This window comes from Podospora pseudopauciseta, chromosome 4, assembly GCF_035222475.1.
Source record: "Podospora pseudopauciseta strain CBS 411.78 chromosome 4, whole genome shotgun sequence".
Lineage (NCBI taxonomy): Eukaryota > Fungi > Ascomycota > Sordariomycetes > Sordariales > Podosporaceae > Podospora > Podospora pseudopauciseta.
In genome coordinates, this window is record NC_085894.1 from 1,384,822 (window position 1) to 1,412,561 (window position 27,740).

General features: G+C 52.3%; 6 protein-coding genes across 6 annotated transcripts; 2 read left to right on the plus strand and 4 right to left on the minus strand.

The window, feature by feature from the left end:
- Positions 1 to 740: 740 nt before the first annotated feature.
- QC763_402910 (uncharacterized protein) lies at positions 741 to 5,427 on the minus strand. The gene is made up of 4 exons (XM_062911918.1): positions 2,973 to 5,427; positions 2,760 to 2,912; positions 1,830 to 2,707; positions 741 to 1,769 (listed from the first exon to the last, which is right to left on the minus strand). Exons 1-4 carry the CDS (start codon positions 3,248 to 3,250, stop codon positions 1,198 to 1,200), a joined length of 1,881 nt encoding a protein of 626 aa, XP_062765554.1. The 5' UTR covers positions 3,251 to 5,427; the 3' UTR covers positions 741 to 1,197.
- Positions 5,428 to 7,413: 1,986 nt separating this feature from the next.
- On the minus strand, positions 7,414 to 9,204 carry QC763_402920 (uncharacterized protein; the record flags this gene model as incomplete). Its single annotated transcript, XM_062911919.1, has 1 exon — positions 7,414 to 9,204. One exon carries the CDS (start codon positions 9,202 to 9,204, stop codon positions 7,414 to 7,416), a length of 1,791 nt encoding a protein of 596 aa, XP_062765555.1.
- A 708-nt stretch (positions 9,205 to 9,912) lies between these two features.
- On the minus strand, positions 9,913 to 12,516 carry QC763_402930 (uncharacterized protein). The gene is made up of 3 exons (XM_062911920.1): positions 12,364 to 12,516; positions 11,127 to 12,279; positions 9,913 to 11,053 (listed from the first exon to the last, which is right to left on the minus strand). The coding sequence occupies exons 2-3, from the start codon at positions 11,574 to 11,576 to the stop codon at positions 10,238 to 10,240; spliced, it is 1,266 nt and encodes a 421-aa protein (XP_062765556.1). The 5' UTR covers positions 11,577 to 12,279; positions 12,364 to 12,516; the 3' UTR covers positions 9,913 to 10,237.
- Positions 12,419 to 14,949, plus strand: TGL2 (lipase 2). Its single transcript, XM_062911921.1, has 4 exons — positions 12,419 to 13,271; positions 13,334 to 14,081; positions 14,156 to 14,734; positions 14,791 to 14,949. The coding sequence occupies exons 1-3, from the start codon at positions 12,989 to 12,991 to the stop codon at positions 14,214 to 14,216; spliced, it is 1,092 nt and encodes a 363-aa protein (XP_062765557.1). The 5' UTR covers positions 12,419 to 12,988; the 3' UTR covers positions 14,217 to 14,734; positions 14,791 to 14,949.
- A 294-nt stretch (positions 14,950 to 15,243) lies between these two features.
- On the plus strand, positions 15,244 to 19,083 carry QC763_402950 (uncharacterized protein). Its single transcript, XM_062911922.1, is given in 8 exon segments — positions 15,244 to 15,484; positions 15,496 to 16,532; positions 16,587 to 16,882; positions 16,937 to 17,100; positions 17,161 to 17,267; positions 17,340 to 18,095; positions 18,137 to 18,339; positions 18,409 to 19,083. The coding sequence occupies 7 exon segments, from the start codon at positions 16,345 to 16,347 to the stop codon at positions 18,768 to 18,770; spliced, it is 2,076 nt and encodes a 691-aa protein (XP_062765558.1). The 5' UTR covers positions 15,244 to 15,484; positions 15,496 to 16,344; the 3' UTR covers positions 18,771 to 19,083.
- Positions 19,084 to 19,611: 528 nt separating this feature from the next.
- Positions 19,612 to 27,128, minus strand: QC763_402960 (uncharacterized protein; the record flags this gene model as incomplete). The annotated part of the gene is made up of 3 exons (XM_062911923.1): positions 26,238 to 27,128; positions 24,138 to 26,185; positions 19,612 to 24,101 (listed from the first exon to the last, which is right to left on the minus strand). Exons 1-3 carry the CDS (start codon positions 26,696 to 26,698, stop codon positions 19,612 to 19,614), a joined length of 6,999 nt encoding a protein of 2,332 aa, XP_062765559.1. The 5' UTR covers positions 26,699 to 27,128.
- Between the last annotated feature and the right edge of the window lie 612 nt (positions 27,129 to 27,740).

A 27,740-nucleotide genomic window follows, 5' to 3' on the forward strand; every position in this document is an offset into this window, starting at 1 on the left:
CAAACGGGAGCTGAAGTCTATTTTGAGCTGCCACCAAATCGTTATCGCAAATCCTTGAACGATAGGGATAGGATAATCAGCGTCAAATTTTTTTTTTTGCAGACAGCGGCGCGCAATCACATCAAACAGTCAACAAATGGAAGAGGCTGGCTCGCTCGGGTCAAAGGTGAAAGCTGCGAATGCGCTAGGGTCCAATTGCGCATGCCAAGGCAGGCCACCCGGCCACGTCCGTTGAGGATCACGATTCTTGGCCTAGGTACTTTGTAACTCCCACCGCCGTCCCCTACCCGTCCTTTCTCACACGTGGATGTTCACCGGCTCTAGGTCTCTCGTTGAGGAAAGAATTTTGTCAGCCTTTTGTCTCAACCAACTTCAGCACCCCGTCTTTGACATTTTGGTCATGCTGGTTCCTCTCGGCTCGTTGCTTGTTGAAGCCATCCTGTGCACAAAGATAACGCCACCACGACCTTGTATGGCACAGAACCATCACAATGGTGTGGAAGCTTCGAGCTCAAAACTGTCAAACCGAACCTCAAATTTGCTTACGCACGTCATCCCACCCAAAGTGTTTGCAAGTGGCAGCCTATTTTAGCACACCGACCAGGTACCTGGCAGCCTGGCATGACATGCACTCACTTACACACAACCGACCACATGTAACCCTAACCCAACCTGCCAACGTAGACAACAATACTCCCTAGACATACATATGCACTCCCAGTTCGCGAGTTGGCAGACATTATTGATCGATCTGCATATCATCCCTCGTTCACATTCCATCTCACTATCCCTATAAACACTATCCGTTGCCGAATAAGTTCGCTGTGTGTGGCTTCCATTTTTCATCGTCCACCTCCTTTCTACAGCAGTCCCTGCCGGTACCAAGGAGCCAGACCAACAAAAATAAGTGGTGTTTGAGAACGCCAGTTCCATGCCAACCAAAAAGTAAACAATGAGATAAACGGTGCCAGAGAGAAACAAAGGCTGCAGCAATGGGGATAAACAATTCACCTGCAAGCTCTTGCTCTCGGGCCAAAGAATAACAACACAAAACAAAAGCACCTATATATCCAAACTCCAGGAATTCGTTCATAAAAAGAACGTGATCATGACCCAATTTTTTTAAAAATGAAAAACAATCCCTTCCAGGCACTTTTGTCAGTCAGAACAAAAGCTTCAGTTTTATGAACCCCTCTTTTACCACCCAAACTGCTCACAATGCAGTTCAACCCCTGGCCCATCCCCATGGATCAACCTCGCGGTGGTATCCCTGACCACTCTCATCAACCCATGTGGCCCGCATGCAGCCACCAGAATCCGTTGGTTAGCCGGTGTGCTGTTGACAGCATCTCTGATCAACGAAGCCGCATCTGGACGACCCTCCTTGATTGGGTGCTCAAACCGGTGCACTGACGCCGAAGTAACAATCTCTTTGCCTGCCGATCGGCTGCTCTGATGCTCGACATGGGTCTCGATGGCTTCGTGCATCTCCTTCTCGGGGTCCCTATCCCCCAGTGGCCGTCGGTGCGTGGGAGCTGGAATACGTGGCTCGTTCTTCTCCGTATCGGTTTCAATAGGTGACCGTGGTGGGGAGGCCACTTCATTATCAGAGGATGACGACCTGGATTGGAGGAGCGGGTTCTGCCCGTTGCTCGGAAGGTCAGAGGTCGAGGTGGGGGATCGAGTCACGTAGAGGGTGACGTTGACTTTGGTTGAGTGAGCGTGGGTGCGCAAGAGGTCGAGCTGTTCCTTGAACCAAGAGAGGTTCTCTGTTGGGTGGTTGAGTCAGTCCAACTTCTCTGGCATAGAGGTAAACAGGACAAGCTTACCGTGCTTTTGAACTGCCCAAATAAAAACAATATTCTTGTGAGTCTCCTCTGTCATCCGCTCCAGAACATTCACTGCCAAACCAAATGTGAAGGTAGCACCGCCACCGCCAGCAATAAGCACAATCTTGTCGAACTCCATGGGGTCAGGGAAGGTGCCATAAGGACCATCAACCGATGCCTTTACTGAGACACCAGGGTTGGCAACGGCATAGTTGTGAAGATCTCGTGTGAAGCCATTCTGAGCCTTGACGGTGAACTCGACAGGTGATCCGCGGTGGATGGTAAAGGGGTGTGTCTCCAACTTCCGAATAGCGGGCAACCAGATAAAACAGTGCTTTCCTGGTTCAGCTCTTGCCGGAACCTTCTTGAGAACAACCTTGGTTCCCCCGTTGGGCAGAGGGTAGAGAGTGGCTTCGTTGTTGACGCTGTTGTACAAGACTCGAGACATCCTGATGATGCGGTCGGCGACCCACATCGATGCGGCAAGGAGTGTGATGATGTATGCTGGCTTGGTGAACTCGGGCTGGTGGAAGCCTGTTGCAACGATGCCCACAATCCAGCAGGTAATGTGAGTGACATAAAACAACTCATACCAGAAGCGCCGAAGAATGACCGCTGCGAATACGACACTGAGGAAAGCAAAGCCTGCAACGATGGCTGCGATCTCACCCGGTTCGGCATACTTGGTCAACAGGCGGCCTTGGCTGTTGAAGAAGGCCGTGTACATGGCTCCGTGCAGAACCATCTGCGTAAACATGGTGTAGCCTGCGATTTGGTGAAGGCAGTTGAGTCGTTCATATGAGTAAGCTGTGAGAAAAGCTAGGGGCGTGTTTTTGAGGGCTAGAAAGACGAGGAATGCGAGGTTGACCAGAGCCATCCTACCAGACTGTCAGCATACATCACGGCACGTCATGGAGAAGGAAGCCATACCAGCCAAATCGTGCCGCAAAGTTTGACAATGAGTTGGTCTCGACGTGAATGAACATGGCCATCAGATTGAGTGCCAAGTACACAATAACCAGAATTGCATGCCCGGCCGAGCTGAAGCCAGGAACCTTTCTGACCAGAAGGTTTCTGGTGAGCCTGAGTATGGTTTCTCGTCAGTCAACTAGTACTCAGCCTGCAGAAACTCTCCCTTCATACCTTGAGGTTGCCACGAAAGGACGGCCAAACATTCCCAGAGGCTTCTTGGATCTCTCCAGCTTTACCACCAGCAGACGTGTCCAGTGGAAAAGCACAAAGACGGCGATCAAGCCACAGATCCCTGCCGCATAGTATCTCATTGCCTGTTCTGACACCTTCTGCCTCGCGGCGAACATGGCATAGTAGGCAGGGTTGCTAGGCCCATGGCTAGCCTGGCCACCGGCGGCCGTGCCTCCATGTCCGCCTCCGGTCGCTGTACTTGGGGACGGTCCGGCCATCACGGAGCTGAGGTTATAGGAGCAAGTGGGGTTGCTGAGAAGGCAGCACTGGGTGAGGTTGCGGACAAGGCAAAGATAGAAGCAGGGCTGGGCAGGATGGGCGGGCAGCAACTGCTTTATACAAGCTAGGGGTCTTCAGCAAAGCAAGAAAGAGCCAGGGGCAAGGACGAGAGCAAGAACCGAAACTTGAAAAGAAGGACCGTGGTCTAGACCTTCTTTGAGTAACCCATATCACTCTGGGAACCTGGTATATATCTAGTCTTCCCGCAAGCCATCGTGGCCAGCAGGGCTCTCCGCCAGCTTGTTGAAACGGGGGAGGTTGAGTGGAGCGTGTCAAGTCGGTACTCCCATATACGGAGCCGACTTGGATGAAAACATGGCAGGGGGGCATTTAGACTACCAGAATGAAAAGTTGATTGCTTCAGCGTCACATGGAGGAGCTTGGTAGCTACAAGCCAGGCGTCCACGGCACTTCGAACTCCACCATATCCTTGCCAGACTGGTGATGGCAAGTTCCGTCCGTCTTTGGTCACCATGGCTGCCAGCCGGCCTCCAGGACTGCCTGACGACCTCCACAATGCTCTCACGCTGGGGAGTACGCGGCGCTTCACCGGCCGTGCCGTCAAGCCCCAAAGGGGTGGATTCTGCGGGCAGGCGATGCGGGTCCCGGGGCTGGCATGCAGGCCCGGCGGGCGTGTGTTCTGTGACAACCTTTTCGGGGGGGTTGAGATATTGACGGTTTCCCATCTGGGTATTTGGTCAGACTGACAAAGCAGCAACGCCAGTCCCCAGACAGATAGACGAGGCCCTAGAGGGCACAACGAATGTGGAACGCCAGCCATGGCCTGGCATAGATGGGCTACAACTGGAAGGGCCATCGTCATTGGCGCAACGGTAGTATCAGCAATCTGGCTAAAAAGGGAGGATAATAACTGGCCCACTAGAGCAAATCCCGCCTGACCGTTGAAACTCGTGCATCGAATGCGTAGCCGTGAGGGAGCGAGTCCCAGGAAAGGCCCCTGGCTGCCATCCAATATCTACCCCACAACTCGCAAACGCACGCAATATCTGTCAATATCAACGCCGACCCTCTATCAAGTTGTGGCAACCTCGTCCGGGCACCGGTCTGTGGGGCTCCGGGAGACGAGGCCTGTTGCTGGCTCTCTGGTTCTGCCGCACTGCAGGCGACCATCACCGACCGCTGCACCACACTCCAGCTTGCAGGCCCTACCTCCACCAAGCAACATGGAGGTGACGGTTCGGTCTTTCGCCACGTGAGACGCGGTTGAGATAGGCGAGGACGTAGCCGAATTGACCGCGTCAGACGCGAGAAGCAGTAGCAACTGAAGCGAACATGACATATCTCTGTGTCTGTGTCTGTCCCGCCTCCCTGAGAAACAAAGGGCACAAGGGAAGGGAAGGGCAGAGATGGAAAAGAGGGGCGTGTCCGTCTATCTGAATCTGAACCACAGGACTCGTCGAGGATCCCACGACGAAACAGGCATGCAGGATAATAGCAGTTGATGAACCAGCGCAAATCATAACGCGGCATAGTGAACAGGCGCGGCAGATTGACTTTTGGACTGCCGGGGGGCGGTGGTGGTGGTGAACAGGGGGGTGACTGATAATAAGAAATGGAATATGCAGAACAACGGGCAGATAGAAAACAACCAAAAGCTTGGTTGCCACGCCCAATCCCATCCGTCTTGTCTCTCCCCAGGTTGAGTGTGCGGACCGTTTTTGTCTTGGGACGGCAGGTGGGTTTGCCAAAAAAGAATGATTGTATCCATGAGACGGAAAAGCTTCCATGAGGCGGTTGTGGCCCACTGTGCCATCACATGTCTTTTCGTCTCGGAGACAGCATCCGTTCAAAACTGTGGAAGCGAAGTCAGATGCAAGCACTCGGAGTGGTTCAAAAGCAGTAGGTAGCAAGCGCAGCACTTGGCAGTTGGGCAGCTCGTGGGCGCGGACGGGGCATGGGTAAGGACAGCTTCCATTGCCGATGTTGCAGGGAGCCATGGCTGTTGACATTGACAAGGTGGTGGTGATGGGATGAACGGCGGAGGGCCAATCAAGCTGAGGCCGGGCCACGATCACCGGCTTGCAGAGGTACAAGAATCGGGTCAATTTAAGGAACAAGAAAAGGCAAAAGAGAGAGAACAATCGGGAAATAGCTGGTGCAAGGAGAGGCTACACAAAGATCGCCTCCCTCACCTGCCGTCAGTTTAAACTCGATCAGTCGCTCCCCCGCGCCGTGGGGAACTGGGGTGGCCTCCGTTGCGCTAAGCCCTATTGGGTAACCTTGCAAGCTTGAATGCCGAGACTTTGCCCAGATTGGCCTTGACCCATTGACTTTCTTTCCATTCCATTTCTTCTGCAGAGCAGCACCGCTACTTACTTTACATCAGGTTTTGCGCCCAGAGGCCGATGTCCTTATTGCAAAAATACCTATGGCAGGTCTTCAGTCTCAACAGTCCGACGTCTTACGTGTTGTATGCTGTCGGCATTTGACGACATTTCCAAGGCGCCGAGGGCGTGGAAAATTGGTTTGAGGAAACGGTCACCGACAGCGTGCATCACCGATGCAGCAAGTGGTTGCGTCAGCCTCCGAAGATCAGGAGCAGCCGCTTTCTGTGCGTCTGGTCAAGGTGTGTGTGTGTGTTTCCTATCGGTGTATCTTGCCGGACCCCCCTCCGTGATGCCCGCAATGACGAGATGACCCACCAAGCCTGCAACCACCACAAAACAGGGGACTAACCCTCACGCCAAAGGGAAGCAGCTGTCACGAATTAAAATCAACAGGCGAGATGTAATTGTCAGAAAAGAGAGGCCGTGACCCTCTGGAGGATGCGATCACTCCCATCTCGGTACATTTTTTTCCATGTCCCAGTTGGGCATATAGCTACTTACATACAGGTTACTACTCACACAGCACGGACCCTATCAACATGTTTGGTCGCTTCCATCAGAGCTGCAAGCGATCTCTTGTCTCCCTCCCCAGTCTGTGCGGGATTCTGCACCAGGACGGCTTTGTCAGATCTTACTTTCCACGTCTTTATTTGGACCCTCGACCCTACCGCCATTCATGTTCTAAGCGAGGGCCGTTTGCTTGACTTACACGCAACCTCTGGATCCACCGCCAAGAAATTACCCGCGTCCAGCTATGCTACCTACGGCACCCTTCAAGCCTTACATTGTGTTTACTTATCGGTCCGGGGTGATGGTGCAAGTAAGATTGGGGCCGAGAGTAACGCCCCTAGTGCATTATAGCTTCTCTTCCTGGCTATGATCCGATATCTAGTTATGGACAGACTTCTGCTCTCGGCGGTAACCCGGCCACTGGTGTCCAACAAAAACCTGACCTTGTTTTTTTGGTGATGGGTTCACATCTCTTATCTTTTTGGGTGTGTAGTATCAGGACCAAACTCTGGGACTGTTGACGGGCATTCATGCTGCAGGATCAAGTAGGTACCTATTCAGGATGGTGTTGCAGTTGCAGTTCTTTAACCACTAGAGCTATGGCTGGGTTTTCTATCCACGTTGCATCAACCATGTCGGTTGTTGCGCGCGGTGGAACTTCTCAACCAGGCCTTTGTTCGGGGCATATTCCGCCCATCGATGAGATCTTCAACCTGTCACCCATCTATCTACTCGGCCAGATTGACCACGGCACATGAAAAGCCAGTCCAACCTTGGTGGGAAGTTCCGAGCAGCCAACAGATTGGTGGAGATGGACAGTTGAATTTACCTCGCCAGCATGTCGAACCGCTCCCTGACTGCAACATCATTTGGGCGCTTTTACAAGGGCCCATCGCGGAACTGCTGACTGATGAGAAGGTGTTTCTTACATGATATCACGGCACGTTCCAGGTTGGTGGGGAAAGCAGTAAAGATGAGTGTAATAACAAAAACTTTTATTTCTAAAGCAGATCTCTAAGACAAGGCAGATGCTGACAAGACACGGGCGACAGATCACATTCCAAATACAGACTCCTGGACTCCACGCGACTGTGACTCTAAGCAAAACCAAATCTCCTCCACCGTTTTACGCACTTATCCTGACGGTAGACCAGCTACGGCGAGGACAAAGGATTTGTTAGTATACGGACAATAATAAGCCATGGACGATGCAGAAACGACGGGATAGTGTTGGGTAGGGAGGGTTAGTCAAACCTGAAGCCGGCCAGTCGAGCCCCAAAGTAGATAGAGGGGAAGGTAGCGCACATAAAGTGAAACCAGCTGACAAAGGTGAGGTAGGGCATGTTCCCAAAGCAGCCACCGTTGATGTACCCGCCATACCCGCCAACCATGATGAGGTTCCACTGGTAGGCGTACACGAGGGAGCCGAGGAGGAGGAGGAGAAGGATGAGATCTTGCCAGGAGAACCCGCTCCCCTTGTTGTCATCAGATTCCTTCTTGGCAGTAACAGTGGTAGTAGCAGCAGTAACTGTTGTTGGGAAAGGCCTAATAATTTTGGAGGGAGAGACAAAATCAGGGGTGCTCTTGTTGCTCTTGGGGGTGGCTTTCGTGGGAGTGGTGGGAGGTGTCTGCTTTGGGGTCACAGGGGGGTCGGGGTTGAATACCTTGAGGGGCCTGCGTACCGTTTGCTGGAAGAGATATGGAGCGAGGGCGCTGGGGGAGATTTTGTCCCAGTCGACGTCGGTGGGGACCTTCCACACGTACTCACCGGGCTGTTCCCACGCCGAGGCGGAGTACTGGCCCGACCTGACGGTGCCGGTGCTGTCCGAGTTGACTGTGCCTGACTTGCCGGTGGGGGTGGCGGGTTCCTCCTTGAAGGGGTTGCGGAGTTTATTTGTGGAGGGCCAGTCATAGATCGACTCGATGACCTTGATCATCCAGTCCGGGAGGGACTCGCCCTCCTCGAGGTCGTGGTAGATCTCGAGGGCGCGGACGTCGCGCTTGAGGGCCTTTTCCCGGTCGGTGAGGGTGTGGTCGTCGGAGTATTGGAGGTAGTCGGGGTAGCGGAGCGAGAGAGGGTTGGGGTGGGAGTAGTAGAGCTGGTCTGCGGGGGTGTTTTCGACGAGCTTGGCCCGGGCGAGCTGCTGCTCTCGGGTTGGTCGCCAGTGGTAGTTGAAGGTGTCAACCAGTTCGGGCTTTTTGGTTTCAGGCAAGTGGCTTTCAGCGGGGATGGCTCCGTCGTCACCTCCGGACCAACTATCCTGAGATTTGTCCTCGGAGGAGGATGTGAGAGGCTCGGTGGAGGTGGATCCGGTAGAGTCACTAGTAAAGTTGAATATAAACCTCCTGACGCCCGTTGTGGTACCAGCGTTGTTCCACGTGTTATCAACAGGCTCTGTGTTTTCCCATCTGTTATAAGTGGTCTCCTGCGGCTTACCAGCCTTCGGAGTCTCCTTATCAGATGGGGAGGGGATGATTGTAGGGGAGGTGGCCTTCTCAGAGACAGCGGGAGAGCTGCCCAACTGAGAGACAGTGGGAGAGTTGAGGGTATCCTCGTCCAACTTGTTACCGTTGTCCTTGAACTTGTCCGGAGTGGCACTGCGGGTCTGGTCCTGGTCATACTTGGATGATGAAGAAGAGGTGCTGTTCACTTCCGTAGGGTCATGGATGACCTTCACAGGGTCGGGATTGGTAGATCCGGCAGAACGGCTGGGTTTGGCAGGGCTTTGATCAGTGTTCCCTCCGTTGGGGTAAAAAATGACCGTCACCGGGTCCGAATTAGTAGAACCGGCAGGGGAATCGGAGTCAACAGACTCAGCAACAGAGTTGGAATCGGGCTCAGCACCAGTCTCAGTCTCGGGCTCGGCATCAGTGTCGGCCTCAGCATCGGTCTCGGTCTCGGACTGAGTATCAGGTCCGGAGTTCTGCTGGTGCTCTTCGAGGGCAGAGTATGTGGAGTCGGGATCAAAGTCTCTGATGGACCCGCGATGAGGTCGAAACACAGATCCAAAAGCGTTCTGAATGGCCTCAAACATGGTGAGTGGTGTTTGTGGTTGTGGTGTGATAGGTGTCTGGGGTATGGTCTAAGGAATACTGTCAAAGTATTATCACAGCAGGTGTCCTGTTGTTGAAGTAGTATTCAATTAGTATGTCGGTATTGTCACACCAGGTGTTCTGTTGTCAATGTAGTGGATGTTGGAGTGTCTGTTCAAGCTTTTTTTCAGGACTTGAGTTGGGAAGACAGCGTGCTTTAATACCCAAACAAGAGACATCATAAAGATGTTTCACTTATGCTGCTTGAGAGAAGGGCTTGTTCTTTCCATAATGACTTGTTCTGTTGTATTGTGACAAGCCATAATGGACAATGGGTGTGCTTATTTTAGGATGGGTAAAAGTGATACAATGTCTATTGTCTTTCAAGTCTTTGTCCCTCCTGAAGACCTCACGATGGAAGAATAGCATCAAGTTACTTTTGGGGTTGAGTTTCAGTCTTACCCATTGCGCCTTGCTTTCCGATGAAGCTAAAACACAGTCCAGGTCATCATTGAGCAAGGGTCAAAAGTGGGTGGATGATGTGCTCGGGCGGGTATTTGGTCGTTTGGATTCTCTACCAACGGACTCCGTACAGACAGTGTTGAAGACGACCTTGTTGCAGATTTGAGGCTGGTGAGCATATCTTCCGCACCACTCGCACCTGGCGCAGCCGTACTAAATCTGAGCGCCAACGTGAGAAACGTGGAGTATGACAGTCCAGAACATCGGCCGTTTCATGGACGCCTTCTTGTCTCGTTTCCTATACAACGAGAAAGAAAGAAAAAAAGCTGTGGATACTCGGATCTCGCACAAAAAATACAAATGAGCAAAACTCCCGCTAAAACAAAACCAAAACAAGCAGACCCCCTATCCCCTAACCAATGCTGGTATCAATCTATAAACGAAGAACCACTCACTCCACACAAAACGAGACATGTAATATTCAAGAATAGACGTCACATCACACCGGCTTTTGTGCCAATCAAATATATAGAGTCGAAACAAAGCAAAGTGAATAGAAATCTGGACTGGTGACTAATCCCACAGATCATTACTTCTCACCATTTTGGATGCTGGCTCCGGGCTTGTCGGCCCACGTGGCGAGCTCTTGGCTTTCTTCCAACTTCCGTCCTGATACTGCCCAGGTGATGCCGCTGTCATGAACATCTTTGGGCTCTGTTCAGGAGAGATATACGGCACAGTGCCTGTCGGCGATTGCTCGTAAGGCGCGCGCTGATAGACGGGGTTGTTTCTCGGAGAAGCGAGAGAAGGCTCAGGCGGTGAGGGGCGGTGTCCTAACGGGCGAACAGACGATGGAAGCACCGAGCCGGCATGGCTGGGTGTGTAAGGTAATGGTACCTCGGAGGCGTTATATGGCTGCGATAAATGGCGCTTGTGGAGGATCTGCCTTCGGGAATGGCGATGAAAGTGCCGTCGCAGAGGGAGGTCGCTGAGAGCGTCGGGGGATGCCAATGGGGAGGTGTCGGTCCACGAGGGTCCAAAAGCGCGCCCTACTGGCCAAAGTGTGAGGATAAGAATCGCTAGAAAAACGAGGGTGTCGTCGAGGAGGAAAGATACGACTTGGGAAACGGCAAGCGAACTGCCAAGACCGCCGGAAGACCCAGCGATTCGCAAGGCGGTTCGAAGTACAAGGAGACATCCAGCTGCTTGGACAACCAACATAAATTGTTTGAATCGGCGAGATGAGTATGTTGCAGAGAAGGTATTGTCCAGGATGTAGCGTCGATGGCCGATTTTGTACCAGAAATAGCGATAACCACCCAAGAAGGCGACCAGAGTCGTAGTTTGGAAGGCAAGTCCTGTCAGCAGAATGTTGACGGCCTGATCAACCTGCAAACACATACATTAGTATTCTAGTTTCGACAAAACAGCGGTTTTTCGATTGGAAAAAACAAAATCATACCTGTGACGCTGATGTTGCGTTGGCAGCATAAATAATGCCCACGGATTGGAAGACCAAAGAAAAGATATCCATGATCGTAAAGAAGATGTTGATGTAGAGGGCGTTGGAGACGAGCCGGAATTCCTGACCGTAGAGCACAGTGACATGAGGCAGAACAAGGTAGATGGCTGATCCGACAAAGGTAGCTCCCCAGTGCGTTCCGACCATATACACCGCAAAGTACGCTGGACTTGCAGACTCGGTGCTGAGAAATATCCTTGCAACATGGGCGACAACTTCGACGATGAGGGCCGCTGTGAGGAGAGAGGTGTATAATGGTGTCTTGTACCGTATTCCTGTTAAGATGTTGAGCGGAACCAAGGCAGCAAAGGCAGCAAGCATTACTGCATTTCCGGCAGGAGGGACCTGGTAGGAGAGATAGACAGCCTGACCGGGATCCATCATGGTCATCGTCTGGTTTGTTTGCTGGCGAAGACTTAACTCAGACAATGGGGTTCAGGAAGAACCAACGGCATCAGTCGAAGTCAGGCCGAGAGTGAGCATATGAATGCTAATGCATAGCATCTACCCAGTCCAGAGACGGGTGAGAGTGCCAGAGGTCAGGGGGGGTTATATCAGGAGAGCTGTTGATGTGGGGGCAGTTTGTTGGCAGACCCGACCGTTTGGATACTGGCTGCCTACGGCGCTTAACCTGCAGTCCGATGGTGACTCGGTTCTAGTCTTGGCTGTGTTGAACATCGTCAACTAGGCTACCTGAGTAGGCATCTTATGCTAATAGCTATATCGCACACATTCATATCATTCTGCTCTCCTGCGGAAGGTCTCATAGGAACATGTGTCCGTTATCACCACGCTAGCTGGTATCTGTATGTCATTGACCCAGATCTCGATGGCACCATACTCTGAGTTGTGTTGCTGTGTGGGCTGACTGACTTTGTGCTTGCATGAGAGCCGTGCCGATTGTGATCGGTTTTTCTTTGACCAGTGCCCCGGTTGAGTGGAAATCGCGTTGCAATGCAACATTCTCGGCTCTTCCGGCCAATCGACTGTGACAGTGGCGCAGAACATCCGGCTCTCTTTGGCGAGATGCCATTCGCGACATGCATCCAGCCCAGTGCTATCTGCATGTTGGATCCCAACAGCTTGATTTACCCTGGACGCCAATGAGAAATACTGAACGCTCAACGGCCCTGGTGCAGCCTAAAGCTTTAGAACCTCGCAGGAGAGACCCCCATACCTAGGCAGAGACGTGTCACATAATGAGAACTTGAAACTCGCAAATGGCTGGCAGGGAGTTACATAGTTGTCGTCTGTTGGTGGTTGATCTGCGCTAGAAGCTGCAGTGTAGAACCAACATCCATATCTAGCGTCGTCCCTATTGGGAATAAAGCCAACATTGAACAGGCAGCCCTGGCTGGATGTTGGGCGAAGTTGCGTCACAAGGTGAAGAGGGTTTTGATAACAAAGAAAGGCTGTTGTTGAAACAAGCGCACGTACCCCCACAGTGCCAAGATACGTTACACCTATTCGCGACTCGCACTGTGCCAGCTATTGGTCATTGTAAGCGCCGGCTCTCAGTGTTACACCTATGACGTTGATTTGAAGAATTCCACGAGAAACAGCATCCTTCGCCTCCTGGGACATCACCAACAGCAACAGATACCCTTCTTCAGACGACACGTCTTCCCCTTTGTTCAGAGAAGTGCCAGACGCCGTGCATCTACTCCACCAGGTCGCACGTGGGATTCGACGTCAATTACACTCACATTACGACACCCACAATTTGAGGCATCAGGGTTCAACGGCCACCACCACCACCACCGTGCCGCACAGTCTTTAAGCTTTGGGCTTGGCTTGGGCTTATGCCAATGTCTTCCCTCGTCTGCAGGTCCCCATCGGTCATCTCGACATCTTTGCTCACCCTCCCCTTGCTCAGACTAGCCGCGCCTGCCCGGTTAGTCCAGCCGTGCGCCCAAAGACAACCACAACCACAACAAGCACGGCAAGCCTCTGGCCCTGTCGCCGTTAGGCGCTTCTCCGCGTCTCTTACCCTTAGCCGCAAGGTTGCGCCCACGGAGGCTGCCCATATCAATGAGGTTCGGAAGACGATAGCCGATGAGTTCGCCCTCATCAAAGATGCTTACCGTATGTGGGGTTCCTTGGTGCTTTCCAAGACCAGATCTGAGACACTGACACTTATCCAACAGAGTCACCCAAACACCCGGTAGTCCTAGCACATGGGCTGCTAGGGTTTGCTGAATTAAAACTCGCAGGGTCCTACTTGCCAAGCATTCATTACTGGAGAGGGATACAGGAGGCCCTAACGGCCCAAGGGGCTGAGGTTATCACCGCCTCCGTCCCTCCCAGCGGCTCTATCGAGAAGCGCGCCGCCAAGCTGGCTCAGGATATCGAGGCTCAGGCACAGGGCAAGAGTGTGAATGTGGTGGCGCACAGCATGGGAGGACTTGATGCCCGCTACATGATCTCGCAGCTCCGGCCAAAAGGGGTCGACGTCAAGTCTCTTGTCACAATCGGCACACCTCATCACGGGAGTGCCTTTGCTGATTACTTGATTGACGAACTTGGGCCCGACTACCTGCCTCAGGTTTACAAAGCCTGGGAGCGCGTTACCGGTTGGGAGCCAAGTGCTTTTTCCCAGCTGACGCAGAAGTATATGGCGGAGCACTTCAACCCAGCAACCTCTGATGACCCAAACGTCCAGTACTTTTCGTACGGTGCCATGGTGAACGGAAAGCCTCCATTGCTGAGCATGTTCAGGATATCTCACAAGCTGATTGAGGAACGGGAAGGTCCAAACGATGGACTTGTCAGCGTAGAAAGCAGTCAGTGGGGTACCTACAAAGGAACGCTCACAGGCGTTAACCACCTGGACCTGATCAACTGGACCAACAGGATTCGGTCTAATCTTCAGAAGCTGATGGGTCACCCACCTTCGTAAGTCATATTGTTGTGTTTCAAGCATCGAATAATGATTTCAAAGCATGACAGAATCTGACTGGATTGTATAGGTTCAACGCGGTGGCTTTCTATCTTGGCATTGGAGATATGCTGGCAAAGGAAGGGTTGTAAGTGCCAGAGGGCATGATGCAATGACGCTTGAATCACCAGCCTCTAGGTATAACGAGTTGGACACGTAATTTCGGTAAAGGCTTTGGGGCATACAATCACGAGCGAATGAAGAATCTATATCATGGGCAGTCTGTAGGTGAGCACCTTATGGTATCCCTTGTTTACGATATCATTCTAATGATGAATGCATAGAAGCGATATCACCACGAATCTAATATCGTTCCACCATCTCAACTTTATTCACAGTAAATAAGCGTGGCAAAACCGGATGTTTGGGGCGTTTTCCTGAACCAAGACCATTTGCCGAGGCAGTTCATGGACATCAAGGGAATCACTTTATAGGTGCCGGTTCGGAGGGTGAGCTGGTTACAAGCTTCACATGCCTTACGACAACAGCGTTGGTTCCAGGTTTACCACGGCAACTGCTGTCAAGAAATCAGCGTGTGTAGCATGGCAAGTGATTATCCGGCTCCGTCTGCCCAAAGGCTAGCACGTGTTCGCTGTCTTTTCTGTGGGAAGTTTGTACCATTGTACCACGTGAAAAATATGCAAAGGAGGCCAGCTGACTTGGAAGACTGCTGAAACGTGCAAGTGTGCGTTGGCAGATGCTGTCTACCATATCGACGAGGCCGATGATAGTGGTCGACGATTATAACGGTGGGTAGGTATGCTCTGATGTCTCTCAATCATGAAACGAGACAGGCATGTAGTAGGTCTTTTGACACTCTCGGGGTTCCATTTGAGGACATCCTGATGTAGTCACCATGTGAGATACAGTTGTTGGTGATCCCCAGGAAAGACATCCAGTGTTTTTTTTTTTGCCGATAGTACCACCACAAAACGCAGAAGAGCCTCGGGGTACAGTTTGGTCATGCGCCTGTGTAACAGCAGCTTACATTGGTTCTGTGTATCGTACATTTCTGGGGAAATAGCATGGAAAAAAGGGTCGATGAGGTGCAGTACCTAGCTGGCTTGCCCAGGAAACGCCAAGCTGGTGATCATCGTAGTCTAATCCTGATACGGACTAGCGGATCTGCCCCCACAAGTCTTGTTTTGAAGCCTCGACCCTGCCGGCCGGAGCAGGGCTTGCCGGTTGGAGCATCGCTGCTAGCTATCAGGCCTTTCTTTTTCGGATCTTTACTTCCAGAAGTACCCCCCCTTCGCAGAGACACAAGACCATCTCAAATACAACCCGGCACAACAGGATGCATCATGTCGTGAATTGCACCACCTCCTCTCTTGCCCATTTTGCCTCACTTTCTCGCCAATCCCGCACCATTCCACGAAGAGACTTCCTTACATCAACATAAGGTTCGACCGGTATCACCAAGACGGAAACTAGACCTCCCAGACCATGAACTCTTTGCAGTAGTACCGTTGCGGCCCTGGGCCCTTCTAAAGATGGGCGCTATCCCAGCCGATATTTACACATGCCCCATGACACCATGGCCCTCTTTGGGACACCGACTGTTACATCTCCTACACCTTCTCAACGCGCGCGTGCTTCCTCTTTTTGGTGGTCCTGGATCCTTCGCATGCGACCAACCCAAGCTCCGGGCATCACATTGTCCACTTTGCTGCACTCACACCGCGGCTCAGATATGATGGAGACAAGAAGGAGACAAACCATGCGTCTGAGTCTTGGGTGGAATACGGCTCGGCACTAGTCTCCGGACAGGCAGTCGTTATACAACGGCAGACCCATGTTTTACCCTCCGCTTCAGCATCTTGACCCCTTAAAAACGACCGGTCACCACCAAGCGGCCATCTGGTAGCGTCTGGCATGCGCCGTTTCGTGCAGCTAGTATATCTCCCCTGCATTCCCGTTCCTGTGCCTCTGCCTGCCTCCTAGGCACTAGCTCTGTATCCGCAAACTCTCCTGTCGCTTGCCCGACTCACCCGCTCGCCTCGGGGCATATTTCCGCTGCGTCTATCTACCGGTGTTTTGTAAAACCGCTTGTCCGTCGTCATCGTTCTGGTGTAAAGAGTTAAGTCCTCGTTCTCTCTTCCTCTGTCTACTTCGAGTGCCGGACCTTGTGTCCTGAATACCTGACTCGGACCTACTTGCTTTGCAAAAGCCTCCGGCCTGTTCCTACCCAACCCAGGCATCCACCCACCCACCCGAGCCATGAGGTTCATCAAGACAATAGCCATGCTGGCTGCTATGGGCTCCGATATTGGAATCGGTGCTGCGTCGGTGTTTAAGCCTACCAAGCCACCAGCCGTTCCACTGGCCGTCAGGTCGCCATATCTGAATGCCTGGCTACAGGGCGAATCAGGATGTGTGCTACCTGGCGAGTGGCCACGCTTCTGGACGTGAGGCTCCCATGACTCTACCTTGAAACCTCATAGTGCTAAGACAAATCCCAGGGGAGATATCCAAGGATGGCAAGGATATGTGGCAGTCGACGGCGTTGCCTATAACTGGATGGGGGGCGCCCCTGGCCCAGGCCCAGTCAACCAGCTATCACTGGAGTACACCTCAACAAAAAGCATCTTCACCTTTGATGTGGCCCAAAAGATCACCCTGATTGTCACTTTCTTCTCGCCGGTATACCCTGACGACATACAGCGGCAGTCTCTGCAGTTCTCATACGTAACTGTCACGGCAAAATCCTCTGATGGGGCTTCGCACAAGGTCCAGGTTTACATGGATGTGTCTGGCGGTGAGTAACACGCTGGATAACTGTTTCCTTTACCCTGACTGATCGTTCTTATAGAATGGGCCAGTGGTGACAATTCCGAGAAGGTGCAGTGGGAATTTGGCACCGAGAGTAATCTTTACTATCTCAAGTTCTGGCGCGAGAACCAGCACGAGTTCAAAGAAGCCAACGAAATTGCAAGTTGGGGAAATTGGTATCTCAGTACCGGATTCCATGAAGGTGTAAGCTTTGGCCTGAGAGATGCTAAATCCTACAACGCAGACTAATCATTCGTTGGACAGTTGACGTGGCAAATTGGTCAAGATACCACCGTGCGGAACCAGTTTGCTGGCAACCTGGCTCTCAGCAACTCCCAGGAGTCTGAATTTCGCCCGGTCAGCGAGAACTGGTATGCCTTCACAAATATCTGCCTTTCTGTCCCGATACGCTGCTGCGGATAGTTGAGCTTACAATGTTTCAGGCCTGTGTTTGCGTTCTCTCATGATTTGGGCGACATCAAGGACGACGAGGTTGAAAGGATCTTCACCCTCGGTCTTATCCAGGATAATGTCATCCACTTTGCCAGACAAAACAACACCCTGGAGCCTGTCCGGGGACTGTGGATGTCCTTTTACAACAACAGTGACATGGAGGCTGTGGTCTCTTTCTACAACGACTACAGGCATGCCGTAGAGACAATGTCACTCCTAGACCAACGGATTGAGAAGGATTCGGTGGAGGCAGCTGGGCAGAACTACTCCCTTATCACTACACTTGCTCTTCGCCAGACTTTCGGTGCTTTCCAATACGCCGGAACGCCGGAGAAGCCATATATTTTCCTCAAAGAAATCAGCTCCAACAGTGACATTCAGACAGTTGATGTCATATTCCCGGCGTTCCCAATATTCGTTTACCTCAATGCCACCTTGAGCAGATATCTCCTGGACCCTTTGTTCGAACACCAAGAAAGTGGTTCATACCCCAACAAATATGCCGAACATGACTTGGGTACCTTCCCTGTGGCCAAAGGCTACCCCAACGGAGACGACGAGGCCATGCCATTGGAGGAATGTGGTAACATGATCATCATGTCACTAGCATATGCTCAACGCACCGGCGATACGGGGTACCTAACAGCCCACTACCCAATTCTGGCACAGTGGGCTCAGTATTTGATCGAGGACTCGCTTGTTCCTGCCAACCAGTTGAGCACTGATGACTTTGCTGGAACATTAGCGTACGTATACCTTGCCTCAAAGTTCGGTCTGATACTGACAGTCCCCGTAGAAACCAGACCAACCTGGCCATCAAGGGCATCATCGGCCTCAAGGCCATGTCCCAGATTGCCCAGCTCACCAACAACACGGACGACTTCAAAGACAAGGCCGAGGACTATCTTATGACTTGGAAAGCGTATGCCATCAACTATGACGCCAGTCCACCTCACACTACGCTAAGTTACGGAGACAAAGACAGCCATGGTTCGTGGTTCACGCACCCCTTGTTCACCCACTTCCCTTCGCTAACTCTTTCTCTTCTCTTCTCCCAAGGAATCCTCTACAACATCTACGCAGACAGGCTGCTAGGCCTCCAGTTCGTCGACCAGTCTGTCTTTGACATGCAGAGCGACTTTTACCTGACCGTGGCGAACGAGTACGCTGTCCCGCTTGATACAAGACACACCTGGGCAAAGTCAGACTGGGAAATGTTTGCGGCGGCGGTGGCTAAGAACGAGACCAAGGAGATGTTTATCGACAAGCTGGCGGAGTGGGTGGGGAAGACTACGACCAATAGGGCGATGACGGACTTGTTTGATTCGATTACGGGTGATTACCCGTCAGGAGGGCCGACGTTTGTGGCGAGACCGGTGATGGGGGGGATGTTTGCTTTGTTGGCTTTGCCAAAGGAGTAGAATGAGATGGTGTGGGGTAGGGAAGTGGAAGAGAAGGGGTGTGTGTTTTGCTCTGGAAAGAAACAAGGAGTGATGGCGAGGGGATTAGCTTGGCTAGTATTGATTGAGTGGACCCTTATACCATATAAGAGGTTGGGTGTTGGTGTTTATTGTGTAGTGATGCGGTGATGTTTTATGTTATGAGCGATAGTAATGGGACAAGAGTTTATGAAATAGAGAGTGTAGTCTATTCAGAATTCATCAAAGCAGGCTTACTTATGACATCTTTTTCATTCCAGCATAGAGGTAGATAGAGCAGGGCTTCGTTATGATATCTCTTTTATCACAACATTTTCAGCTTGGATGAGAATGGTCTACTACCATTCAATATTTAGATCAGCATCGTCTGTCACTATCACTGTACTTGTATTACCTACTTAACTTCAAGAAAATAGTGCTACCATTGAACTATTAGGGTCACTGCCCATTAAACTGTGCCTACCTACCTATCAAACTAAAACCGACGATTTTGACATCATGGCTGAGGTTTCAATTCTTCGAGTGCGAACTTCTAGAAAATGCAATACAAGACCACTGACATTAGAAGACATTCACCCACCCTGCGGCTAATTCCTGACCGATTTGTCAGGACAATTAGGCCACACCGCGCAAGAGAAGTTAGGTCCTGCTCCAGAGCCAGACGCTTGCGAATCTCCTTCATCTCAGCACATGACGAGTAGCGGTTACTTTCCGTATTCTCTTCGTCCCAATAAAGAAGCATCATGGCTAACACAACAATATATTTAGTATGAGTAGCACTTCATTACGGATGTCCTTCATCCCAACATACATCGAGCAGTACTTAATCACGGTATCTCTTTTGTCCCGGCACATTAAAGGAGTGCTTACTCACAGTAACTCCATTCTCACCGCCGTTGACGTTGTCAAAGTATCTCTTGATGGCCGGGTTATCGACCTGGTGCTCACGAAGAAGCCGGTCCTCGTCCGTGTGTGCCATCATGAAGTGGTACACATACACAGTCTTCGTCTGTCCGTACCGGAGGCATCTGCCCTTGGCCTGGCGAACCGTGATGGCCTGGTGGTGCTTGTTGGGGTGGAAGTAGGGGTTGGCAAAGATGATGTGGTTGGCGACGGTGAGGTTGCTGCCGGCGCTGGTATCGTTGTCAATGTTGAGGAGCATCACATTGCCCCCGGTTCCTGACTTGAACTTCTCCAACATAGCAGACGTATCCCTCGAGCTGGTGACTAAAGCCAGGTTAGTGGCCTTGGGATCTATCTCCTTGATCCTGGACCACAGCTTCTCGAGGTAGGACTGGTACTGGCCGAATACCAAGGCACGCTCATCTTTGGCGATGATGCTTTTGATCAGCTCCATCATGTGGTCCACCTTGGACATCTTGACGTTGTCGTTGAGTTCGGTGCAGGGGATGACTGGGCGTTCCTTGATGAAGGACGAGCATTTCCTGGCAGGGCAGAGCCTTGCCGTCTGTGGATGGCGACAGGCAGAACACAAGATGTGTCCACAGGCAACCACGATGTAAGACTGGCTGGCGGAGGTCAGGGGTCTCCCGCAGCTCTCACCATCGCAGGTCCTTGATTGCAGCAGCTGGTCCCTGTCCGCAGAAGTCGAGAACTGGATAAACTTGGGCATGAATGCGAGTTCCTTCGTGGCGTTCTTGAAGTCGCACATGGTCTTCATCAGCTCGGCCACCGTCGATTTGAATTCTGAAAGCATCCCGGACTTATTTTCTGGATTCTTGAAGGTACCGTCTTTAAGGGACTGGGGTCTGCCGTCGCGGTAGGCACCTCCACGACCTATGTTCTTGCTATGTTCCCAGAGTGCTTGACGGAGCTTGGGTACGGCGCCGTGAGATTTCAGGTTCAACTCCACTGCTTTGGAGACTAGCTGGCTCCTGGTCGTACTGGCGCTGACGTGGAGGCCTTCGACATCAAAAGGTAGGCATTTTTCGTCATCATACTCAGGTCTGTCCGGCATGAGGTCTCTGTGCGCATGGCAAAATTCAACCAGTTCCTTGACAGTCCAGTTGCCGAGGGTCGTTTTATCCTGGTCCAGACCATTGCGAATATCAGGCAATGGCATATTAGGCCTGGGGTGAAACAGAGCCTCCGGATCAAAGCCAGCCGGGATAAGGGGGGCCTTTGCCAGGGGAGTGTTGATGTGCAGGGTGCGGCGTAGAGCACAGAGGTCTTCAGCAAGCCGTACCGCGGTCTCGTTGCTGACTGTCTTGGGAATCTCGATCTCCGCTTTGTCGAAGAAGTGCAGCCAGGTAAAATGAGCCTTGGAATGATCGTACCCGTCCACCCAGGGGCCCTCGAATTCTTTCATGGGTTGGGCAATGACAGCGGCAGAATCGACGGTAGGATCAGTCGGAAGACAGCCGTTGACCATGGCATGAGCCACACAGTTGAACACTTCTTCTCCCCCCCCGTAGTGCCTGAAGTCTCCTTCCCTTGCCACATTCACCTCTTCACAGAGGTATTGGAATGAGCACATTGCTGCTTCTTTTTGCAGGTTCTCTTGTTCTTTTTTGACTTCATTGCGGTAGAGGTAAGTAAGCCATTTATTGAGCCACACAGCCTTATCCCAAAGAAACTTGACGGACGTTGCCAGTCGGCAATGGGATCTCGTGAGGGAGTTCTCGAATTCTGGAAGTGTCAAGGCGCGAGACACAGCCACCACATCATTGGCCAACAAACCCAACATCATGGTCGTAGACTTGGTTGAATCCCCCATATCTTCTTTCGAGTAGTCTGGCTGCTGGCGTACGTGACTGGATATGGCTGCAAAGTCCATGTCGGCATCGAGGGCTTCCTGGTGCGCCATGTAGTAGCGCGCTGCCGTCACTCCTTTCATGCGGACAGGAAGAACCACCTCCACCGAAGAGAGAGCCGTGCCACCATCATCGGTAACGCGGTTGGCGCGGAAGAATTGCCGCACAAAGGCCTGGGCCTGGGAGTGTCTCTCGTGGGCGAGAGAAGCACTCTTGAGCGCGGAGGAGTAGGCGTGATACTCCTCGCTCTTGGAAGCAGGTTCCAAGACCGGACCATCAGTGACGGCCGGGAGACCGGGCATGATGCGCGGTTCGGGCCGCGCCAGGTGAACGCCGAAAACCTTGGCCGTCTTGCAGACCTCGGAGAGGCCGAACACCTTGGGCGTACCCGAGAGGAGCCACTTCGCGTTCGCGACAAGGTTTTCAACAAAGAACGGGATGTTCTTGTTGTCCGCCTTGTGGTCGTATGAGCACTCGTCCCATACGACACGCGCGAAGCTGCAGTTGTGCAGCCACGAAACGCACCAGGGCGCGCGAGCGCCCGGCACTTGCTCCGCCCCCCCTTCCTCCTTCTTCGCCGGCGAAGCTGGGACTTTATCCCTTGGGTTTCTCTGGTCCTTCCGCTGGCTATCGGGAACGATCTTGGCCAGGAAAGCCTCACGTTCCGACGCCTGCAGACCAAAGAAACGGCGCTCGGCTGCGGCGTTGCCCTTGCCGCCTGCAGCCGCGAGCTTACTAGCCGTCAGGATGCGCAGGTTGCGCAGAGCCTGACGGTACCAGCGCTCACGCGCGCGTCCCGAGAGATCCTTGAATGGGGGATCGAGATCACCCCATCCAAAACCCCACAGTTTCTCGAAGAACTTGTCACCGAGGATCTTGGAGCTCATGATGATGAGCTCCGCCTTCCTCAGGACGTCCAACTTCCGGCAGAGGTAGAACTGGGCCACTGTTTTGATGACAATGACCTGGCTTCCGACCTTCAGACCGAGGAAGTTTTTCGCTTCGAGAGACCACTGCTCCGTGAGGTGCTCAGGCACCACCACAAGAGTCGCCGAGAGATGGATGAAGAACTCATTCTTCTCATCTTCGACGAGGGGAAGTCCCACTTCTTTGAGCTCTTCGTACTTGGACTTGAGTTCCTCATGCCAGCACTCATCAACCTGGCGACGCTCCTCGATAGAGGCCTCACGGTCGAACCAGCGTCGGCAATCGATCAGCGCAAGTGTCACCACCGTCTTTCCGTATCCAATCTCGTGAGCCGCCACGCCACCTCGAGAGCTGTAGGGAAATCTGGTCGGCCAAGTCGCTTTTCCAACAACACGGACGGAGAGAGGGGTCACCACCTCCTCCTCAATCTCGGTTTCTAGGAATGGCTCGGGCTTTTCCTCGCGGAGAAGCATCCACAAAACAGCATTTCGTTGACTGTCGCGAAGCTTGTGACGACCGGCTTGGAATCGAGGTGGGTTGATCATCCTGTACTTGTCGGCTTCGTCGTACTGGATCCCGTGTCTGTTGCTGTCATTGCAGGGCTTGATGAGAGGATGGAAGTCCGGGAAGCTCATGTTTCGGGGCTTGGCATAATCGATATAAACCTTAAAGTAGGTCTCTGCAGACTGGATTTCCCTGCTGCCACTTGGCACCGTTCTGTGTGCTTGTAAGAGGTATGCATAGGCTCTTGAGGCCAGAACTTGGGGCTGCAGTGTGGCTATGAGACACAATTCGGGATCTTGAAGCTGGGCAGCGATGGCAATGGCTCGTGGCATATTGAGGAGAGTCTCCTCAAAGTCTTTGGCTTCATCAGGGTCTTCAACAGCTAGACGCTTGCCTTTCGTCTTGCTGATGTGGATCTCAGGTGGTGGCCTTGACCATTGCTCAGACCGGTCGATGCGAATCCAGTCAGTAAAATGTTTGACTTCTTCACGAGGTCCGCCGAGATTCTGGGCTCTAAAGGCATTTGCAGCGAATGCAAAGTCATGCAAGAAGTCTTCGGTGATGTTGGAGGGAACCATGATGAACTGTCCCGGAGTTCCATGAGCCTCGAGCATATGCCTTCGAGCGGCCGACAAGGGAAATTGGTCAACATTGGCAGTTATTTCAGCAAGGACAAAGCGTGAGAAGTGTGGAGGGCTAGTAGCGTTATCCCCCAAAGACGACATAGGTGCAACATCTCTCGTTTGTCCCCAGTGAATTTCAGTAGCTTCGAGACGTTCCCAGATACTGAGGGAGTAGTCTTGCTGAATCTCGGTCCAATATCCTGGACTGAAGAGTGTTGTCTCGCCAATGTGCCCAACGGGAAACGTGGTGAGCTTCAGATCCGGAGGAGCCTGGATGTAGGTATCCCTGATCTCGTGGTAATCAAGCTTGCGCATCTCACTTGACCAGACCAGAGAATCCTCTCTAGCAGGACCGGTCCGAGAGCATTGGCGGAGGATGAAAGTCGGCTCCGTCTGATGGAACTCGGGTAGGTTGACGTATAGCTCATTACCGGCTGTCCCGCACTCGGGTGCATGCACATACGTGCCCGAGACTTTGTCTCTTACTGTGGCGAACTAGGCCTCGGCAAGATGTGGTAGACCTTCCGGCTTCTGCGGAATGGAGATACGGACCGCAGTGCTGGAATCTCTCTCGAGGAGGGCGGTGATGTTGATTCTGTCTGGGATCCAAAACGACCACTTGATGTTGTGGACTCCATTGACGCTCATGTGGAAGTCGCCACGAGCAATGGGCGGACTCGGTTCAAACGTCCTAGGGAGGGTGGGCGGATTGTCGAGGTTGGAACCTGGGTTGTGATGAATGAACCAGGTAGACTTTCCATCTGGGTGGATAACCAGACGGGCGATGGTCCTTCTGGACTTGTATGTGGCGGTGACGACTTCGCTGACCTTGATCTCTCCAAAGAAATAGCGAGTTTTGCTGGCCAGGATCTCGCAAGCCGGGGGCTGTTTCATCCCTTGAAGCTCAGGCAGGTTATCGGGAAAGATTCCAAGCACGAAGGCTTGGGGAAGGTGGTTCTTGAGGGACGCCTTACCCCCATCAGAGGATACTTGAGCCGCTTCTTCATCTGAAGCTCCGGGGGAATGGGTCCTCCAGGGTTCGAGCTGGTGAAGGGGATTCCCACTGCACTCCTCACAAACGGTTGTTTGGCATGTCCGGCAGATAAAATAGCTAGGAATCCCATCTTGATCTGAAATAACGGGTGGTGGGCAATGACACACGCGGATCATGTCACGAACAAGTCGATGCACAGTATCGGGCTCATACACGACTGATGTAGTCGGGAGCTGCTGGGTGCCGGGCTGAAGAAGCAACTTCTGCGGTCTCGTGTAGTGCTTGAACCGTGAGGCGAGGGGACCGCTGACGGTGTCGAAGAGTGTAGGAAAATGCCGGTGAATTGCAAGGAGAGCTGCATGCGTGGCTGCGCCGACTACAGTGACTGTCATGGCATTGCCGGCCAGATCACGAAGCTGCTCTTGAGTTTCAGACGAAATCGCCATCTCGTTGACGGGCATGCCTTGAAGAGCCATGACCTCTGTGCCAGTGATCGGACGCATCAAGTCTGTGACAATGGGGGCGCCGCTGGGGGTGATGCAGCCAATGATGCCCAGAGATTGCTTGAGATTGCTGACGGAACCAGTACGGTTGAAGGGGGTGCATCTGTCGACGTTTTGGCTGACATCAATGACGCAGGTCTTGTGACCGAGATGGATTCCCGCCTTGTTGCCGGTGGCTTCGATGATGTCCATTGTGTCGATGGATCGGCATGTTTGTTGTAACCACCAGCGACGCCATGATTGCGGCGGAAGCTTGGGACCGATCACCTTGAGGTTTCGCATCATCTTTTGGCTGAAGGGGTTGTCGTCCATTTCAAGTTCGTGAAGGCTACGCTCAGCTGCATGGCGAAGACTGCTCGTGCCCCAATCCGAGTCTTTGGTCGTACGAGGCTTCTCCATATCAGCGCGGGCCGTGATCGTACCGATGTCGTCTGGCAGCTGGAGAAATGAGGCGACGGATGCCGAGGGGGCACGTTCAAGGCTCTTCATGGTTTCTCTCCAATGAGCTATGATCGACTCGGCCTCTTCCAACGTGGGACAGCCAGGAGAAGAGGCGGCGTCAGTGTCAATTGCCATGAGATACCCACGCTGGCGTGTTTGCGGCAGATAGTACCGCTTGCTATCGACCTGAAGGTATTCGGCCTTGTAACCGATAAGTGGGAAAATCCGTTTGGTGTACATGCACCAAGGAGCGCCGTCGACATTTTCAAGGATGGCGATCTTGGGGCGTCTCTCTTTGATGAAAATGAGCGCCGAAAAGAACGTGCGCATCGATTCACCAAGCTTCGCGTCCTCCATGCCATCAAGGCATTCGTCGAGAACTTGGTCAAAATCTTTGTTTCGTCGCACTGGGTGCGTTTTCTTAATGTCTTTGTCCTTCTTCTTCTTGTTGTCATCATCAAGAAGCCATTTATCGAGATTTTGGAAAACGCCAAGCTTCTCTTCGGTCTCCTTTTTGTTTGCTTTGGTCATGTTGATATTCAGAGTAGAATAATCGACACATGAGCAACCGCAGAAGAAAATGTCGATCTTCTCCTGGGGAATCTCAATCTTGGAACCGCCTGCGGTGAGACTGTGGCGCCGGGTTAGCCGAGTGGCATCACAGCATCAGGTTATAAACCTACACTTTTCCATCCAGCTTGCTGGCAGCCAAAGCCAAATCTGCAACATCGCGGTAGATAATTGTCGGGGCTGGTAGATTCCTTCGAATGAATCCTTGTTTGAAGGCCTCGATCTCACAACTGAACTGATGAACTAGCTGGAACGGTGTCGGATGCCCAAGAATCTCAACAGCCTTCATCAACGCCTGTAGAGCAATGATGGGGGCATCAGTGCCGGAGCAGACAGTCGCCACCCGCAAGATGACTGTTTTTTGGGAAGGCGGCGGAACCCGAGAGGCCATGTCGAAGAACATGTCTCCCACTTGGGTCAACGGGGCAACGCCGGTGAGAATGGCGGACTCTTTTGTGCTCGAAGCTTGAGCATCGGCAATTTCCTTGTCATCGTTCGAGGAGGCTGGCTTCTTCTTGGTCTTTATGGACGACTTGGTCGCCTCCAAGTTGTCGGCTTTGCGCTTGGAAGGCATGTTGTCTCTACCGAACTGACTTAGCTGTTATTCATACATCCGGATAAGTATGCTAAAATGCATCGGATGTCATACTCAAGATCAGGAACCTTGTTGTTGAATGTCTGAAAAAACACAAGTCGGAGTTGGAAAACTTGGAGGAGGGAAAAGGTGCAAGTAAACAAAAGCAGCGCGGAGGGGTGCTTGTGAAAAGTCGCAAGGCTCTGAGGCTGACCCGCTTTGGCCCGGGCGAGGAGGGCTGGCAATTAGGGCGCGGAGACCAGGATCGTGGAGACGGGGGCAGCCGTGGAGACAGGTGCAACGAGCCGGCGAGAACCGCAAGGATGTAGTAGAAGACTTAGAGAAGACTTGGACGTGGGCAGCATGCTTTGAGAGAATGATATGAACATGCCCAAATGGTCAAGTTGGAGTGAGAGATTCAGGGTAGGTAAACAATGTTGATGTTGATGATGTCCCAGCCAGGCTACGGGGCTCAGGGGCAAGTAAACAACGTGGAAGCGCTGTGAAGTTAACGCACCATTCATGCTTCAGCACCTAACGTATAAAGAAAGAAGTTGATCTTCATAACAGAACAGCAACATCCTTGATATGTCCTGAGAAAGGGACAGCGCTAGCACATAGCTTGTATATGTTGCATCGAGGCCAACGACATCTTGGCTATCACTCCGACAAGGGTCTCCATGTTCATGCTGAATTGGCGTTGAAGCAGAAGATGTGAAAAAGCGCTGGGTTAGTGCCTGTCGAGAAAGAAACAAGAAGCTTGAAAGCTGAGCCGCAATAAAGAACGGCAATGACTTTTGTTTCATGCTGCATCTGGCGGATGGGCTTCTGCAGTAACGTGCCGCAAGAAATGTGTCTACCCATAACCGCATCACTTGGCAAACCCCAAAACACAAGGTCTCCAACCAAAGCTGACAAGAAGTTGGAAAGGGTCATGGGAATGCCTTCCACACATTCTTGCCAATAAAGGAAGTGATGTACCACAAAGCTCGAGCCCAGGCGTTGAAGATCAGAGAGCCACGCCACGCCCATATAACGATAG

Bases quoted from the DNA above. Each gene is read 5' to 3' on its own strand.
- QC763_402910 (XM_062911918.1), bottom strand. From the start codon at position 3,250: ATGGCCGGACCGTCCCCAAGTACAGCGACCGGAGGCGGACATGGAGGC. The intron at 2,913-2,972 runs GTATGAAGGGAG...AACCATACTCAG, and splicing joins CCTTTCGTGGCAACCTCAAG to GCTCACCAGAAACCTTCTGG. The intron at 1,770-1,829 runs GTAAGCTTGTCC...ACCACCCAACAG, and splicing joins TTGGGCAGTTCAAAAGCACG to AGAACCTCTCTTGGTTCAAG.
- QC763_402930 (XM_062911920.1), bottom strand. From the start codon at position 11,576: ATGACCATGATGGATCCCGGTCAGGCTGTCTATCTCTCCTACCAGGTC. The intron at 11,054-11,126 runs GTATGATTTTGT...ATGTGTTTGCAG, and splicing joins ACGCAACATCAGCGTCACAG to GTTGATCAGGCCGTCAACAT.
- TGL2 (XM_062911921.1), top strand. From the start codon at position 12,989: ATGCCAATGTCTTCCCTCGTCTGCAGGTCCCCATCGGTCATCTCGACA. The intron at 13,272-13,333 runs GTATGTGGGGTT...CTTATCCAACAG, and splicing joins CCTCATCAAAGATGCTTACC to AGTCACCCAAACACCCGGTA. The intron at 14,082-14,155 runs GTAAGTCATATT...TGGATTGTATAG, and splicing joins CTGATGGGTCACCCACCTTC to GTTCAACGCGGTGGCTTTCT.
- QC763_402950 (XM_062911922.1), top strand. From the start codon at position 16,345: ATGAGGTTCATCAAGACAATAGCCATGCTGGCTGCTATGGGCTCCGAT. The intron at 17,101-17,160 runs GTAAGCTTTGGC...TTCGTTGGACAG, and splicing joins GTACCGGATTCCATGAAGGT to TTGACGTGGCAAATTGGTCA. The intron at 18,096-18,136 runs GTACGTATACCT...TGATACTGACAG, and splicing joins GACTTTGCTGGAACATTAGC to TCCCCGTAGAAACCAGACCA.